Below are 19042 nucleotides of genomic sequence, written 5' to 3'. Positions count from 1 at the left end.
GGTGATGGCTGGCTGGAATGAACACTGTGGAACTATCTCTTTAATTCCTTTTTTAAAAATAATTTTTATTCAGACTTTCACAAAATATTAACAACAAACAAAAATGTTAACAATTAAGAAAAACAAAAAAGAACAACCCCCCCGGTTAAATACAAGAAGAGGAAAGAGATTAACACCCCCCCCCCCCCCCCCCCCCCAGGTTGCTGCTGCTGTCGGCCTATTTCCCTACCTTTCTGCCAGGAAATCCAGGAAAGGCTGCCACCGCCTGAAAAACCCCTGTACTGATCCCCTCAGGGCAAATTTCACCCTCTCCAATTTGATGAACCCCGCCATATCATTGATCCAGGCCTCCACGCTTGGGGGGCCTCGCATCCTTCCATTGGAGCAAGATCCTCCGCCGGGCTACTAGGGACGCAAAGGCCAGAACACCGGCCTCTTTTGCCTCCTGCACTCCCGGCTCCACTGCAACCCCAAATATTGCGATCCCCCAGCCTGGCTTGACCCTGGATCCCACCACCCTCGACCCCGTCCTTGCTACCCCCTTCCAAAACTCCCCCAGCGCTGACCATGCCCAGAACATATGGGCGTGGATCGCTGGGCTCCCCGAGCACCTAGTACACCTATCCTCGCCCCCAAAGAACCTGCTCATCCTCGTCCCAGTCATATGGGCCCTATGCAGCACCTTGAACTGTATGAGGCTAAACCTCGCAGAAGAGGAGGAGGAGTTCACTCTTTCCAAAGCATCCGCCCACGTCCCCTTCTCAATCTCCTCACCCAGGTCCTCTTCCCATTTACCCTTCAGCTCCTCCACCGAGGCCTCGTCTACCTCCTGCATCACTTGGTATTTGTCCAAAATCCTCCTCCCTCCAACCCCCACCCTCAAGAGCACCCTGTCCTGGCCCCCACGTGGGGGAAACAGAGGGAACCCCACCACCTGCTGCCTGGCAAACGCCCTAACCTGCATATACCTAAAAATGTTCCCCGGGGGGGGGGAGCCCGAAATTCTCCTCTAACTCACCCAGGCTCGCAAACCTCCCATCCACAAACAGGTCCCTCAACCTCCTAACACCTGCCCTCTGCCAACTCAGGAACCCGCCATCAATTCTCCCCGGAACAAACCAGTGGTTCCCCCGTATCGGGGACCCCATTGAGACCCCCACCTCCCCCCTGTGCCGTCTCCATTGCCCCCAAATTTTGAGGGTAGCCGCCACCACCGGGCTCGTGGTATACCTCGTTGGAGGGAGCGGCAACGGCGCCGTTACAAGCGCCTCCAGGCTCGTGCCCACACAGGACGCCATCACCATCCTCTTCCATGCTGCCCCCTCCCCGTCCATTACCCACTTACGCACCATCGCTGCATTGGCAGCCCAATAGTACCCACAGAGGTTGGGCAGCGCCAGCCCCCCCCCCCATCCCTGCCCCGTTCCAAAAACACCCTTCTCACCCTCGGGATCCCGTGCGCCCATACAAATCCCGTAATACTCCTGTTGACCCTCCTAAAAAAGGCCTTCGGGATAAGGATGAGGAGGCACTGGAACAGGAACAAAAACCTCGGGAGCACCGTCATCTTGACTGACTGCACCCTCCCCGCCAGCGACAGTGGCAACATGCCCATCTTTTAAACTCCTCCTCCATTTGCTCCACAAACCTTGTAAGGTTAAGTTTGTGTAGGGCCCCCCAGCTCCTGGCCACCTGGACTCCCAGGTACCTAAAGCTCCTCCCTGCCCTTTTTAGTGGGAGCCTACCAATCCCCTCCTCCTGGTCCCCCGGGTGCACGACAGACAGCTCGCTCTTACCCAGGTTGAGTTTATACCCTGAGACGTCCCCAAAGTCCCTGAGAATCTTCATCACCTCCGGCATTCCCCCCACTGGGTCCGCCACATACAGCAATAAGTCATCCGCATAAAGTGACACTCGGTGCTCCTCCCCACCCCGCACCAGTCCCCTCCAGTTCCTCGACTCCCTCAACGCCATGGCCAGGGGTTCGATCGCCAACGCAAAGAGCAAGGGGGACCGGGGACACCCCTGTCTCGTCCCTCGGTATAACCGAAAGTACTCCGATCTCCTCCTATTCGTGGCCACGCTCGCCATCGGGGCCTCATACAACAACCTCACCCAACTGACAAACCCCTCCCCAAACCCAAACCTCTCCAACACCTCCCACAGATACCCCTACTCAACCCTATCAAAGGCCTTCTCCGCATCCAATGCCACCACTATCTCCGCCACCCCTTCTACCGCCGGCATCATTATACCGTACAAGAGCCTCCGTATGTTGGTGTTCAGCTGCCTTCCCTTCACGAACCCCGTCTGATCCTCGTGGATGACCCACGGCACACAGTCCTCTATCCTTGTGGCCAAGATCTTCGCCAACAGCTTGGTGTCTACATTTAACAGCGAGATCGGCCTGTATGACCCACACTGTAGGGGGTCCTTGTCCCGCTTAAGGATCAAGGAAATCAGCTCCTGGGACATAGTCGGGGGCAAAGCCCCCCCCCCCCCCCCCCCCCCCCCCCCTCTCCCTTGCCTCGTTAAAGGTCCTAACCAACAGGGGGCCCAGCAGGTCTGCGTACATTTTGTAGAATTCGACCGGGAACCCATCCGGCCCCGGCGCCTTCCCCGACTGCATGCTGCCTATCCCAGTGACCAGCTCCTCCAACTCAATCGGCGCCCCCAGTCCCTCCACCTGCCCCTCCTCCACCTTCGGGAACCTCAGCCAGTCCTAGAAGTGCCCCATTCCCCCCCCCCCCCCCCCCCCCCCCCCCCTCCCTTCCGCTGGGGGTTCAGACCGATACAATTCCCCGTAAAAGTCCCTGAAGACCCCATTGATGTCTGCCCCCTTTCGCACCACATTCCCTCCCCTATCCTTAACTCCATCAATCTCCCTGCCCGCATCCCGCTTACGGAGCTGATGCGCCAGCATCCTACTCGCCTTCTCCCCATATTCATACACCGCTCCCTGTGCCTTCCTCCACTGAGCTTCCGCCTTTCTGGTGGTCAGTAAGTCGAACTTGGCCTGAAGACTACGCCGGCCCCCCCAGCAATCCCTCCTCCGGAGCCTCCGCGTCTCTCCTATCCACCCTCACCAACTCTCCCACCAGCCTCTCCCTCTATCTCTGCTCTCTCCTCTCCCTATGGGCTCGGATGGAGATCAACTCCCCTCTAATCACCGCCTTCAATGCCTCCCAGACCGTCCCCACTCGAACCTCCCCATTATCATTGGCCTCCAGGTATCTCTCGATACACCCCCGAACCGTCCCGGCCACCTCCTCATCCGCCAGCAGCCCCACCTCCAAGCGCCAGAGCGGGCGCTGGTCCCTCTCCTCCCCCAGCCCGAGATCCACCCAGTGCGGGGCATGATCCGAAATGACTATAGCCGAATATTTGGCATCCTCCACCCTCAAAACCAGCCCCATGCTCATAATAAAAAAATCGATCCTGGAATAGGCCTTATGCACATGGGAGAAGAATCAAAACTCCCTGGCCCTCGGCCTCGCAAACCTCCAAGGATCCACCCCTCCCATCTGGTCCATAAACCCCCTCAACACCTTAGCCGCCGCTGGCCTCCTACCCGTCCTGGACCTGGATCGATGCAATGGCCGCATAAAATCCGCATCGTCCCAGTTCGGGCCATAGACATTCACCAGCACCACCCGCTCCCCCTGCAGCTTGCCACTCACCATCACATACCTCCCGCCACTGTCAGCCACCACCTTTGACGCCTCAAACGACACCCTCTTCCCCACCAGGATCGCCACCCCCCGATTTTTTGCATCCAGCCCTGAATGAAACACTTGGCCTACCCAGCCCTTCCTCAGTCTAACCTGGTCCGCCACCTTCAGGTGCATCTCCTGGAGCATAGCCACATCCGCCTTCAGCCCCTTCAGGTGCGTAAACACCTGGGCCCGTTTGACCGGCCCATTCAGCCCCCTCACATTCCAAGGTATCAGCCGGATCAGGGGGCTCCCTGCCCCCCTCCCCCGACGACTAGCCATAACCCTTCCCCTGCCCGCCCCAGGCCAGCGCCCCTCGCCCGGCCCGTTCCCCACGGCGGCAAACCCTCACCCCGGCCCCCCCTGCATCCTACAGCTCCTTCCTGGCCATTCCAGCAGCAACCCGGTACCCCCCCCCCCCCCCCCCCCCAAAGCTAGGACCCCTCCTAGCCGCGTTACTCCCTCCATAATACTCCCGTAAGTCAGCTGACTCCTGTTGACCCCGGCAACTCCCGCCACTCCTCCAACCCCTCCCAGCGTGGGGCTACCCCTCCTCCCCAGTGCCCACCAGCAGGCTCTCCTCCTCCCCCTCACGCGGGAAAAAAAGAAAAAAAAGCCCGCGCTTCTCAGCTCCAACCCCGCCCCCATCCACCCTCAGCGTGGGAAAAAGCCCGCGCTTTCCACCTGCCCAACCCCGCCTCCTCTAAGGCAGCTCCCATTGTCGCCCAAGCCCCTCGCGGGGCCCCAGCCCCCTTCCCACCATCAGCTCCCCACACTACAAATCTACCCCCCACCTCGAGCCCATCCACCGAACCCACGCAAAAAGACAGTGCCCCTCCCGCCCTGAAAACAACACAGAGCCAGCATTTAACAGAAAGCCCACCCTCAGAAAATAACACAGTTACATACAGACCCCCGCACCCAACCCTCAGTTTGAGTCCAACTTCTCGGCCTGCACAAAGGCCCACGCCTCCTCCGGGGACTCGAAGTAAAAGTGTCGGTCCTTGTAGGTGACCCACAAACGCGCCGGCTGCAACATGCCAAACTTCACTCCTTTGCTGTGTAGCACCGCCTTCGTCCGGTTGTACCCGGCTCTCCGCTTAGCCACCTCCGCACTCCAGTCCTGGGCTGTCTGAGTCTCCAGCAGCTTGTCAATGGCAGCTCCGCTTTGAGCTCCCGAAAGCAGCGCTGGAGAGTCTCCTGCGCCCACTGACTCCATTCCTCTAGGTCTCCGCCGGCCGCCATCTTGTGCTTCTTGCTTGCCCCACTCCTGGTCCAGGCCATACACCGATGGGGAACTGCTGCTGACTCCTTCCCACGTCGCGAATCGTCGAAAAAGTGCCGCTGGGGGCCCTAAAAAGAGCCCAAAGGTCCGTTCCTGGCGGGAGCTGCCGAACGTGCGGCTTAGCTCCGCATAGCCACAACCGGAACTCCTATCTCTTTAATTCCTGTGTCGCCAAAATCTTCCTGCTTGCTACATATCCAGCCACTTTCGAAAGCTTCTTCAAGACCTGCTAATTTCTATTCAGACACTTCTGCTAACCCTTCCATATCCTCAGTTAACAAGAATTATAGAATTTGGAGTGCAGAATGAGGCCATTCGGCCCATTGAGCCTGCACCGGCTCTAGGAAAGAGCACCCTACCCAAGCCCACACCTCCACCCTATCCCCATAACCCAGTAACCCCACCCAACACTAAGGGCAATTTTGGTCACTAAGGGCAATTTAGGATGGCCAATCCACCTAACTTGCACATCTTTGGACTGTGGGAGGAAACCGGAGCACCCGGAGGAAACCCACGCGGACACGGGGAGAACCTGCAGACTCCGCACAGACAGTGACCCAAGCCGGGAATCGAACCTGGGACCCTGGAGCTGTGAAGCCACAGTGCTAACCACTATGCTACCATGCTGCCCATCCCGTAAAATGCCTTATCACATTCACAACAAATATTTGCATTTATATAGCACTTTTAACATAGAACATCCCGAAGGTGCTTCTCGGGAGCAATTGTCAAACGGAATATGGCACAGAGAAAGATAAAAGCTTTGTCAAAGAGGGAAGTTTTAGGAAAGGGGCAGAGAGGTGTAGGGAGTGAATGTCAGAGCTGAGGGCTTAGGCAGCTGAATGCATGCTGCCAGGGTGAGTGTTTAAGAATGCTCAGAGGCCCGGATTGGAGGTGGCCAGAGTTCGCGGAGATTTGAGGGGCTAGACAAGGTTACCGAGGTAGGGAGGAGTGAGGCAATAGAGGAATTGGAAAACATGATGAGAATTTTTAAAATGTGGAGTTGTTTAACTGGGAGCAAATATAGATCAGCAAGCATTGGGTGAGAAGTGAACTGCCTTGGTGCAAATTATGCTGTCATGCTGATGCAGACAGCATGTTAAAGGCACGAGGTAAATGTGAACTACTGTGAAGGATTGATATTTATTTTAAGTATCAATAATCATGCATACTATCACTGCTCCCTCTCATTCTATCTTCATTTACTCTCTCTCTCAGTATAAGAATATAAAAAGTGAGGGCAGTAGAAAACCAGAAAGCATGTCGAGCCTGCTCCACCATATAATAAAGTAGAATCTGTTTGAAAAGGCATGAAGCTGTAAATGTTGATGTTCAGAATGACTTGGGTTCACTCTCTCATAAGGAACACAATGGGCTTCAAATCCACTTCTCTGGCGATTCCCCACATCCCGTGAGAAACTGAAAACCTATCTGACTCAGCCGTGTGCGTATTCGACAATGGATCATCCACAATCTTCCGGGGTAGAGAATTCCAACCATTGGCCAGTTTCTCTTCACCTCAGTCCTAAATGCCTGTCTCCTCATCTTGAAACTGTGCTGCCAGGGGAAACAACATATCAGTATATATCTAGTATATACCTCTTCATAACCTTGAATGTTTCAGTGAGATCACCTCTCATTCTTCTCAATTCCAGGGAATATAGACTCACTTTACTTTCCCTCTCGTTATATGACGATCCTCTTATTCTCGGACCGGTCCAGGGAACCTTCGCTGTACTGCCTCCAACACAAGTATATCCTTCCTTAAATATGGTGATGAAAATTGTGCTCAGGATTCCAGGTGTGGTGGGGACAATTGTAGTAAAGCTTCTTAATTCTTGTACTCCAATACTCTTGCAATAAACGTCGATGTTCTATTTGATTTCCTGATTGCTTGCTGTTCCCTCATGCTAACTTTTGCTGTTCCTTATGCAAGTACACCCAAGTCTTCCAGAACATCAACATTTACAGGTTTTGTGTCTTTGCAAAACCATTCTACTTTGTTGTATTTCAGTGTGTATTTTTTCTTGATCAGAGTCATTATAGTTCATAATGCTGGACTAAGACAGAAGTCGTCATGTGTACTAACCTGAGCTGTTTAACTCCACCACAGATGCAGCAACAGGAGCTGGCAGAGATAAGGCAACGCGATGCAAACCTGACGGCTCTTGCTGCCATCGGCCCGCGCAAGAAACGTAAACTGGACTCCCCGGGACCGCAGGCGACCGAGGTGGGAAAGGCAGCTGGCGAGGTAACCAGACTCACATGAAAGTACTGCACTCCATCCTGACACCTTACAGGTGTGATTGCAGCAGTATCTGTTTTTTGTTGGTGCATTTGGCTCTGTCTTTTTAATTGGCATCACTCGAGTTATTGCAACCATTTGTGGATCTCGATACATGCTTTAAAAGATGATTGCAGCTTGTTGAATGAGCTCCTTATTGATATCGATGTCAATGTTGACGCCTTTTTTTGAGGGTTGTGCTGCACTAAAAATCTGTGGAATTTGTTTCTGATGTTGCTGAAGAATTGGCTATTGTTTGCGTCTTAACTTGAATTTTTATGATTTTCTGAAACCTTCAGGTTAGCTGCAGGGTGACAAGTTTGATTCAGTTTTTGAGGTAGACCAAAGTTCAGTGTGAGTGGAATCAACATTCCTTATTGCATCCCTCCCCACAACAAAGCTCTTTCGATGTCTCAAACCTCAAACCTGAACAAAGCAGATCTCTTGCCTCAAATTCTCTGCTTTGTCTTCTTTCACCCGTTGGCTTGAATGTCATGTTGTTTGCAGTACTTGCTTCCAGAATTCGCTGGATTCCAGAATGGTCACAGCAGGTTCGAGGCAAGAGATCTGCCAGGTTCAGGCGTGCGGTTTTCAGAAAGTATCGGTGATAGGGCCGCAGGACCTTCACAGCCGCCTGAGGTGCTGCAGCCATTTAGGATCTTGCACAGATAGGAAAAGAGCATTTGACACGGGGAGGGATGCACAAGAAATTATTTCTTATGCACTTAACTGTAACTCGGCTATTGATGAAAGGCGGGGAAAAGAAAACAGGGAACGGCAGGCCCCACATCAGTCGTCAAGAACATTCTGGAATCTATTATTAAGAAAGCCTCAACTTTAAAAAAAAAATCATAGTGAAATCGGAAAAAGTCAACATAGTTTTGCAAATGGAAAATTCTGTTTGAGAAATATATTCTTAATTTTTCAAGGATATAACTAGTAAGGGTAGATGAAGGAGAACCGGTAGATGTACAATATTTGGATTTCCAAAAGGTGCCATACAAAAGGTTAACATGCAAGATAAGGGCTCAGAGACTTGTGGGTAATATATTAGAATTTATGGAGAATTGGTTAATCATAGTCTACAGACCATAGAATTTACAGTGCAAAAGGAGGCCATTCGGCCCATCGAGTCTGCACCGGCTCTTGCAAAGAGCACCCTACCCAATCCCACATCTCCACCCTATCCCCATAACCCAGTAACCCCTCCCAACACTAAGGGCATTTTTTGGACACTAAGGGCAATTTTAGCATGGCCAATCCACCTAACCTGCACATCTTTGGACTGTGGGAGGAAACCGGAGCACCCGGAAGAAACCCACGCAGACACAGGGAGAACGTGCAGACTCCGCACAGACAGTGACCCAAGCCGGAAATCGAACCTGGGACCCCGGAGCTGTGAAGCAATTGTGCTAACCGCTGTGCTACCGTGCTGCCCTAACTGACAGAAAGCTGAGAATTGGATAAATGGGACATTTTCAAGTTGGCAGCTCGGGGGAAGTGCCGCAAGGATCAGTGTTGGGGTCTCACCTATTTTACAACCTATATTAATGACTTGGGCAAAGAACCTGAGAGTAATGTACTCAGGTTGGCTGATTGTATAAAGCTAGATGGGAATGTAAGCTGTGAGAAGGGTACAAAGGTTCTGCACAGATATATTGGCAGATTAAGTGAGGTGGTAGCCAGGTGGTAGATGGAATATACTGCGGGGAAGAGGTAGGTTATTCACTTTAACAGTAAGATTAGAAAGCAGATTATTTTTTAAAAGGTGTAAAACTTTTGATGTTGAGAGAGACTTTGCTGTACTCAGGTAAAGCTACAGCAAGCAATGAGGAAGGCAAATGGCATGTTAGTTTAATTGCCAGGGGATTAGAGTATAGGAATAAGGAAGTCTTTTCACATTTGTGCAGAGCTTTGGTGAGATTCACGTCTGGAAAACTGGTGCACCGTTTTGGTTACCATTTCTCAGAAAGAATGGACATGCTTTGACAGTGACACAGTGAAGATTCAGTTGATTGGTATGAGAGGGTCGTCTCATGTTCAAAGACGGGTAAATTGAGCCCAAGCTTCCAGAAGTTTCAAAGGATAAGAGGTGATCTCATTGAAACATGTAATACTGTGAAGAGGCTTGACAGGGAAGACACGGAGAAATTATTTACTCTGGCTGGGTAATCTGGAACACTGGGGTACAGCTTCAGAATAAGGGGTCAATTATTTAGGATTGAGTTGAGGGATTTCTTCACTGAGGGTTGTGAATCGTTGTAATTTTCCACCCCAGTGGATTATGGCTAGTTTACCGTCGAGTCATATTCAAAACTAGGATCGATAGATTTTCCATCTCTCAGGGAAGCGGCAGGAAAGTTGAGTTTAGGCCGAAGACCGACCATGATTGGATTGAGTGACGGAGCAGGCTTGAGGGGCTGTTTGCTGAAATCTTTCTCCTGTTCCTGATGTTCTTGTGTCAGTTCACAGTGCTGGTTTGGGACTGCTTGGCAGTTTTGGTGAGGAGCCTGAAGTGTATGTTCATGGCATTCAATTAGAACAGGACTGGGAGGGCAGCACGGAGGCGCAGTGGTTAGCACTGCTGCCTCACGGCGCTGAGGTCCCAGGTTCGATCCCGGCTCTGGGTTACTGTCCGTGTGGAGTTTGCACATTCTCCCCGTGCCTGCGTGGGTTCCATCCCCGCAACCCAAAGATGTGCAGGGTAGGTGGATTGGCCACGCTAAATTGCCCCTTAATTGGAAAAAATTAATTGGGTATTCTTGGTCCAACCACCTTTGCGTGCTCACTCATGAATGGCACAGGTCGAAGCACGGAAAGCTCCTGGGATGTGTAGAAATGTACCGTGGGCAATATTGTTCAAATCAACATTGTTCTCAGTCGCCTCTGCCAGCCACAGGTCCGGATGCAAAGGATCTGCTGGGAGGGTGAGCCACCTGGTTAGCTCGCTTCTTATCTTTGTGCATACCTGGCTCTCCTTGGATAGGAATGGTGTTTTTACTGACAGGTTTTAAGCTGTCTATATGACCAGTGGACATGCAGGTCACCAACTGTATCGTTAATGAAAGGTTCCAGAGTTTGGTTTGATTTTATTCTGTAGTCTGCACTCACTTTAGCTTGAACAGACCGTTTGTGTTGACCATACCTTCCTCATGAGGGATACATTTGGAGTGACGTTTAGTCCCGGTGACATCGGTGGTGAGTCTCCCCCAGCATCACTGTGCTTGTCCAAATCCACCTCGTTGTGAGTCGCCTGGGTTACAAAGAGCAAATGACACCAACTGCCGCCCAAACCGGCCCATCGCAACAGGAACATTGTCTGATGAGCGCGCAGTCCTGTCGTACACCTGCAGGCCGTTTTACTGAACGTGAGCAGCTATTCTGGAGAAATTGCCCTTTTAGTGCCTGCTTCTAGTTGTTTTCATGGGGCGTATTGTAATTTACGGCAGGTTTTCCTGAGCTTGAGCAGTTTGAATATATTGTTCATGCAAGTTTATTTTATACAAACTAATATTTGACAACTTGAAGCCAAAATTGCTGATACCATGGCTAGTCGATGAACAAAATCTGCTTTACATATTTCATAGAATTTACAGTGCAGAAGGAGGCCATTCGGCCCATCGAGTCTGCACCGGCTCCTGGAAAGAGCACCCTACCCAAGGTCCACACCTCCACCCTATCCCCATAACCCGGTAACCCCACCCAACACTAAGGGCAATTTTGACGCTAAGGGCAATTTATCACGGCCAATCCACCCTAACCTGCACATCTTTGGACTGTGGGAGGAAACCGGAGCACCCGGAGGAAACCCACGCACACACGGGGAGGATGTGCAGACTCCGCACAGACAGTGACCCAGCCGGAATCGAACCTGGGACCCTGGAGCTGTGAAGCGATTGTGCTATCCACAATGCTACCGTGCTGCCCCCAGTACCTCCTGGATTATGATATTGTTTTCTGTGTCAAAATGGAGAACTCTTACTTGGAGGCGATTGAGAGGACATGAGTGTAAATTTAACCTTTTTTTTTTGCTTCATTTTCACCCGCGTTTCATCATTTCACATCTTTCGTGTGCCTCGGGCTGCCAGCATTGTTTCTTATCGTGAAGTGAATGTGACTTTTTTTCCATAGAGGAGTCACAGAGTACCTCGGAGGCCTGTGGCTGTTACTGGACTCTCTCTCTCTCCTCCCCCCCCCCCCCCCCCCCCCCCCCCCCCCCCCCCCCCCGGACTCCCTCACGTCTGCTCTCAGCCAAACTGAAGGGCTTGTCACAGTTTTCATCTCCTCAGAAATGAGCCCCAGGCACCAGCCAGGAGGAGAAGATGATGGCAGCTTGATTAGGTCCCAGCACTGATTCATTCCTACTGACAGCAAATCTCTGGCTCTCCAAATTAGTCTGAAACAAAGGCGGCTCTCAGATCCGTTCCAAGCTTAATTTAAAGGGGTAATGACCTTTTTGTGGCATGGAGCTGCTGGCGTGACCTCTGCTGCGATTTGAAGTCACTAATTACTCCCTCTAGTTGATGAGATATATCCTCCATTCGGGAGGTGAACCAGAAAGGTGATTGAATGTCGCAGCAAGTCCTGTGACCCGCACTGCTGCAGGGGCTGAAAGTGATAGCTGTGCAGGGCCGGCATGGCTCTCGATGCAGCTTGATCCTAAATCCAGAGGCGCACAAAGGCCCATAGAGCTGCTGAAGGAGGATAAGTTACACAGCAGGCTATGGGAGGCATTCAGAAGAGGGACCTAGGGGGGGGGGGGGGGGGGGGGGGGGGTTGGAAGGAGGGGTGTTGGGGGTAGGGAGGGAGTGCGGTAGGATGAGAGAGAGTAATTTGCTCTCAGTACAGGACTCCATTCACATTGTTCTGGGTGTGTGCAGACCTGGTTCTAATAAACATTGTCATTTAAGTCAAAATTGGGAGGGGAGGCACGGTCGAATTATGTTTTCCTTTCCCAGCTGTCGTGATTATTTACATGTGCTTGTGAGGACAAGCCACTGGTTGCCGTAGTGACAGACAGGAAAGGTATTTTGTTCCTTAAAGTTTTTTGTGTCACGACAGAAATTTGCTTCATTTTGTTTTTACAACGAAATGCTGTTTTCTCCCCCATTGCAGCTCCTCCGCCCTCTGAATGTAATCTTCGTCTTGGCATTTATAAATTCAAGGTAACAAAGGGAAAGGTTATCAATAACCAACTCACCACTGCTCATTTTGGGTTCAGCCAGGACCACTCCATTCCAAACTGTATTACCGACTACCTTGGTCTAAACGTGAACTCAAGAGTTGAGATGCCAACTCTTGACATCACTTGCCGGTGTTACGTAGTTACATTGTGTACCTTGAGTTGCCCTATTATGTATTTTCTTTTATTTTCTTCTTTCCATGTACTTAATGATCTGTTGAGCTGCTTGCAGAAAAATACTTTTCACTGTACCTCGGCACACGTGACAATAAACAAATCCAATCCAAATTCAATCAGGCACATTTACCCAAATAGAGCGTCAAGGTGTCCTTGAGAATTGAACTCAATGAGAATCGGGGGAAACCCACATGCCTAAAAGCAAGGTGGTTGTGGTGGTTGGAGGTTAATCATCTCATTCCCAGGACATCACTGCTCGAGTTCCTCCGGGTATTGTCCTCCGCTAATAACCTTCCCTCCATCATCAGGCCAGAAGTGAAGATGTTTGCTAATGTTCGAGAGTTCCATTCGCAACGGGTCAGGTATTGAAGCAATCCAAGTTAGCATGCACGAAGACCTATACAAAATTAAGGCTTTACCAATAAGTGGCAACATTGTGTCACCCAAGTGCCAATCAGTGAATGTTTCTAATTTCCAATGGTCAGTGTGTTACCTCATATTCTAAATGCAAGCAGTTCCTGTAACTGTAACACTTTCTGGTCATGCCATGCTTTTATTTTGCCAAGGCTATCTGTAATGCTTAAACTTCAGATTGCTATAATTACTGCTATCTTATTCTTCCCTTAGTCTGAAACAACCCCCTCTCACCTTGAAACAACCAGCTTCTGTTTGTGTCTCCACTGTAGTCTGCACCGCCTTCCTCTGCTATCACATTCACTCCCATTTCTCCACTTTACCAGTGCTCCCAAATTGCAACCCAACCACCTGCCAGTGCCACAATCCCAGTACTCGTCAGCTAACCCACCTGTTCTTCTGGCTTAAATATCCTTTCCACGATGCTCCTCCCACATCGTCCCCCTTGACCGCTGATAGACCCATGGACCATCTTCCCAACAGGATCAAATTTGGACATCCTCTCCATCAAATACATTTGCAGACACAGCTGTCAACAGCCTGGAATGTAGAACAAAGAGAACAAAGAAAATTACAGCACAGGAACAGGCCCTTCGGCCCTCCCAGCCTGCGCCGATCCAGATCCTTTATCTAAACCTGTTGCCTATTTTCCAAGGATCTACTTCCCTCTGTTCCCCGCCCATTCATATACCTGTCTAGATGCCTCTTAAATGATGCTATTGTACCCGTCCGCTGGCAAAGCGTTCCAGGCACCCACCACCCTCTGCTTAAAAAACTTTCCACGCACATCTCCCTTAAACTTTCCCCCTCTCACCTTGAAATCGTGGCCCCTTGTAATTGACACCCCCACTCTTGGAAAAAGCTTGTTGCTATCCACCCTGTCCATACCTCTCATAATTTTGTAGACCTCAATCAGGTCCCACCTGAACCTCCATCTTTCCAACGAAAACAATCCTAATCTACTCAACCTTTCTTCATAGCTAGCGCCCTCCATACCAGGCAACATCCTGGTGAACCTCCTCTGCACCCTCTCCAAGGCATCCACATCCTTCTGGTAAAGTGGCGACCAGAACTGCATGCAGTATTCCAAATGTGGCCGAACCAAAGTCCTATACAACTGTAACATGCCAACTCTTGTACTCAATACCCCGTCCGATGAAGGCAAGCATGCTGTATGCCTTCTTGACCACTCTATCGACCTTCGTTGCCACCTTCAGGGTACAATGGACCTGAACTCCCAGATCTCTCTGTACATTAATTTTCCCCAGGACTCTTCCATTGACCATATAGTCCGCTCTTGAATTAGATCTTCCAAAATGCATCACACTATTGCCTGGATTGAACTCCATCTGCCATTTCTCTGCCAAATTCTCCAATCTATCTATATTTTGCTATATTCTCTGACAGTCCCCCTCGCTGTCTGCAACTCCACCAATCTTAGTATCATCTGCAAACTTGCTAATCAGACCACCTATACCTTCGTCCAGATCATTTATGTATATCATAAACAACAGTGGTCCGAGCACGAATCCCTGTGGAACACCAGTAGTCACCTTTCTCCATTTTGAGATACTCCCTTCCACCACTACTCTCTGTCTCCTGTTGCCCAGCCAGTTCTTTATCCATCTAGCTAGTACACCCTGAACCCCATACGACTTCACTTTTCCATCAACCTGCCATGGGAAACTTCATCAAATACCTTACTGAAATCCATGTATATGACATCTACAGCCCTTCCCTCATCAATTAACTTTGTCATTTCCTCAAAGAATTCTATTAGGTTTGTAAGACATGACCTTCCCTGCACAAAACCATGCTGCCTATCACTGATAAATCTATTTTCTTCCAAATGTGAATAGATCCTATCCCTCAGTATCTTCTCCAACAGTTTGCCTACCACTGACATCAAGCTCACAGGTCTATAATTCCCTGGATTATCCCTGCTACCCTTCTTAAACAAAGAGACAACATTAGCAATTCTCCAGTCCTCCATGACCTCACCCGTGCTCAAGGATGCTGCAAAGATATCTGTTAAGGCCCCAGCTATTTCGACCCTCGCTTCCCTCAGTAACCTGGGATAGATCCCATCCGGACCTGGGGACTTGTCCACCTTAATGCCTTTTTGAATACCCAAAACTTCCCCCTTCCTTATGCCGATTTGACCTGTATTTAGGTGTTTAAACATCCATCCCTAACCTCAACATCCGTCATGTCCCTCTCCTTGGTGAATACCAATGCAAAGTACTCATTAAGAATCTCACCCATTTCCTCTGACTCCACACATAAATTCCCTCTTTTGTCTTTGAGTGGGCCAATCCTTTCTCTAGTTACCCTCTTGCTCCTTATATACAAATAAAAGGTTTTGAGATTGTCCTTAACCCTGTTAGCCAAAGATATTTCATGACCTCTTTTAGCCCTCTTTATTGCGTGTTTGAGATTTGTCCTACTTTCCCAATATTCCTCTAAAGTTTCATCAGTTTTAAGTCGCCTAGATCTAATGTATGCTTCCTTTTTCATCTTAGCTAGTCTCACAATTCCACCCGTCATCCATGGTTCCCTAATCTTGCCATTTCTATCTTTCATTTTCACAGGGACATGTCTGTCCTGCACTCCAATCAACCTTTCCTTTAAAGACTCCCACATTTCAAATGTGGATTTACCCTTAAACAGCTGCTCCCAATCCACATTTCCTAGCTCCTGCTGAATTTTGTTATACTTGGCCTTTCCCCAATTTAGCACTCTTCCTTTAGGACCATTCTCGTCTTTGTCCATGAGTCTTCTCAAACTTACGGAATTGTGATCCCTATTCCCAAAGTAAGCACCGACTGAAACTTCAACCACCTGGCCGGGATCATTCCCCAATACCAGGTCCAGTATGGCCCCTTCCCAAGTTGGACTATTTACATACTGCTCTAAAAAACTCTCCTGGATGCTCCTTACAAATTCTGCTCCATCTACGCCCCCAACACTACATGAGTCCCATTCAATGTTGGGGAAGTTAAAATCTCCCATCACGACCACCCTATTGCTCCGACAGTTTTCTATAATCTGTCTACATATTTGTACCTTACTTCACACTTGCTTTTGAGAGGCCTGTAGTAAAGTCCCAACAATGTTACTGCACCCTCCCTATTTCTTAGCTCTATCCATATTGCCTCAGTGCTCGAATCCTCCATCGTGCCCTCCTTAATCACAGCTGTGATATAATCTCTGACGAGTAATGCAACTCCTCCACCCCTTCTACCTCCCTCTCTATCCCTCCTGAAGCATCTATACCTTGGGATATTTAGTTGCCAATCTTGCCCCTCCCTCAACCAAGTCTCAGTAATATAAATAACATCATATTCCCAGGTACTAATCCAAGCCCTAAATTCATCTGCCTTACCTGCTACACTTCTCGCATTAAAACAAATGCACCTCAGATCACCTGTCCCTTGTGTTCACCATCTCTTCCCTGTCTACTCTTCCCCTTAGTCACAATGAGTTTATTATCTAGTACCTTACTGGCTTTAGTTGCTGCCTCTTTACTGAACTCTAACTTCCTAATCTGGTTCCCAACCCCTGCCACATTAGTTTAAAACCTCCCCAACAGTGTTAGCAAAAGCACCCCCGAGGACATTGGTTCCAGTCCTGCCCAGGTGTAGACCATCCGATTTGTAATGCTCCCACCGCCCCCCAGAACCGGTTCCAATGTCCCAAAAATCTGAACCCCTCACTCCTGCACCATCTCTCAAGCCACGTATTCATTTTGACTACTCTTGAATTTCTACTCTGACTGTCTCGTGGCACTGGTAGCAATCCTGCGATTACTAACTTTGAGGTCTTACTTTTAACTTATCTCCTAACTCCCTAAATTCTGATTGTAGGACCTCATCCCTTTTTTTTACCTATATTATTGGTGCCTATATGCACCACGACAACTGGCTGTTCACCCTCCCCCTTCAGTATGTCCTGCAGCCGATCTGAGATATCCCTGACCCGTGCACCTGGGAGGCAACATACCATTCGGAGTCTCGTTTTCAACCACAGAAACGCCTGTCTATTCCCCTTACAATTGAATCCCCTATGACTATCGCCCTGCCAGTCTTTTTCCCACCCTTCTGTACAGCAGAGCCAGCCACGGTGCCATGAACCTGGCTACTACTGCCTTCCCCTGGTGAGTCATCTCCCCCAACAGAATCCAAAACGGGATACCCGTTTTGGAGGGAGATGGCCGCAGGGGACACCTGCACTGCCTTCCTGCTCTTTCTCTACCTTTTGGTCACCCATTCCCTGTCTCCCTCACCAATCCTAATCTGCGGTGTGACCAACTCATTGAACGTGCTATCCACGACCTCCTCAGCATCACGGATGCTCCAAAGTGAGTCCATCCGCAGCTCCAGAGCCGTCATGCAGTCTAACAGGAACTACAGCTGGACACACTTCCCGCACATGAAGGAGTCAGGGACATCAGCCGCGTCCCTGAACTCCCACATTGAGCATGAGGAGCATAACACGGGTCTGGGATCTCCTGCCATTTTTACATTTCACCTCAACTGATTACAAATATAATATCAAATATTGAATATTTGAAAGGAATAAAGATTTTACTGACCAATCACAATACTTACCAACACACGAAGAGTTAAATTTCTCCCAGCTGCTGCTAATTGGAGCACATTCCTTACCAGCCAATCAGGTCACTGCTTTGCTGTGATGTCACTCTTCAAATTTATCCCCAAAGACCCTGTGGCGGCTGTTTAATCCGCGAAGCAGCTCCGCCCACTCCAACAGCTGGATTCCCGCAGCTCCGCCTACTCCAACAGCTGGATTCCCGCAGCTCCGCCTACTCCAACAGCTGGATTCCCGCAGCTCCGCCCACTCCAACAGCTGGATTCCCGCTGAAAAGACACGAATCCGCGAAGCAGCTCCGCCCACTCCAACAGCTGAATTCCCGCCGAATAGACTCGAATCCGCGAAGCAGCTAGTTTAAATACTCACAGCTCGACTCTGTAGCTCCGCCCACTCCAACAGCTGAATTCCCGCCGAATTCCTCCCCAAGAAACTTCCTGTATTTCCAGGATGCTTATTTGTTTTTTTAATGTTGGTGTAGAAGCCAGGTACTTCAAATACACTTAATATAGGTAAAATAAAACAATTCTTATTTGCACCTGACAAGTTTTTAACTTGATTTTCTACTGAGTTTCAGCAATGCTCAAGAACAACCGGTAACCTTAAATTGAAGCTCTACTTCACAATCATAAGTTCCTTCAGTTGGTGTATTAAATGTATCTTGATAAACATATACTAAAATTATTGATTTATAGTTCCTCCAGGAGTGTGGACACAGTTATTGAATTTAAACCTGAAAATAGGGGTCACACTCTGGTAATATTTTAAAATAAAAATAAGATTTGACTTAGTTACAATACATCAATGACCTTCATGATAATTTGTATATTCCATGGAATAAGATGATTCATTGTGGGTAGCACCTTGCCAAATATGCACCATACAGAAATTATGTTTGTTCGTTAAATTTGTTAAATGTTTTTTAACAATTAACTGAAATACTTTTTCAATCTGTCAAGAAATGTAAAAATGTTGTATTGAAAATAAAGGGCAGCACGGTAGCACAGTGGTTAGCACAGTTGCTTCACAGCTCCAGGGTCCCAGGTTTGATTCCCGGCTTGGGTCACTGTCTGTGCGGAGTCTGCACGTTCTCCCCGTGTCTGCGTGGGTTTCCTCCGGGTGCTCCGGTTTCCTCCCACAGTCCAAAGACGTGCGGGTTAGGTGGATTGGCCATGATAAATTGTCCATAGTGCCCAAAAAGGTTAGGTGGGGTTATGAGGATAGGATGGAGCTGTGGGCTTGGGTGCTCTTTCTGTGAGGCGGTACAGACTTGATGGGCCGAATTACCTCCTCCTGCGCTGTAAATTCTATGTTTCTATGAAAGAGCAGACCCAAACTATCTCAAAAATTTGTTTGCACTACATCTTCCTGAATAT

At 49.4% G+C, this 19042-nt stretch overlaps 1 protein-coding gene across 1 annotated transcript in view; it reads left to right on the top strand.

The window, feature by feature from the left end:
• The window catches only part of LOC119971062 (transcription initiation factor TFIID subunit 4-like), a 365388-nt gene that overhangs the window by 232766 nt on the left and 113580 nt on the right, over positions 1-19042 (top strand). Inside the window, exon 15 of the mRNA XM_038806198.1 lies at positions 7112-7249. Coding sequence (XP_038662126.1) covers positions 7112-7249 — 138 coding nt within the window. The remainder of the gene's footprint in view (positions 1-7111; positions 7250-19042) is intronic.

This window comes from Scyliorhinus canicula, chromosome 9 (assembly GCF_902713615.1).
Source record: "Scyliorhinus canicula chromosome 9, sScyCan1.1, whole genome shotgun sequence".
Classification (NCBI taxonomy): domain Eukaryota; kingdom Metazoa; phylum Chordata; class Chondrichthyes; order Carcharhiniformes; family Scyliorhinidae; genus Scyliorhinus; species Scyliorhinus canicula.
This window is presented reverse-complemented; position numbering and strand designations above follow the sequence as displayed.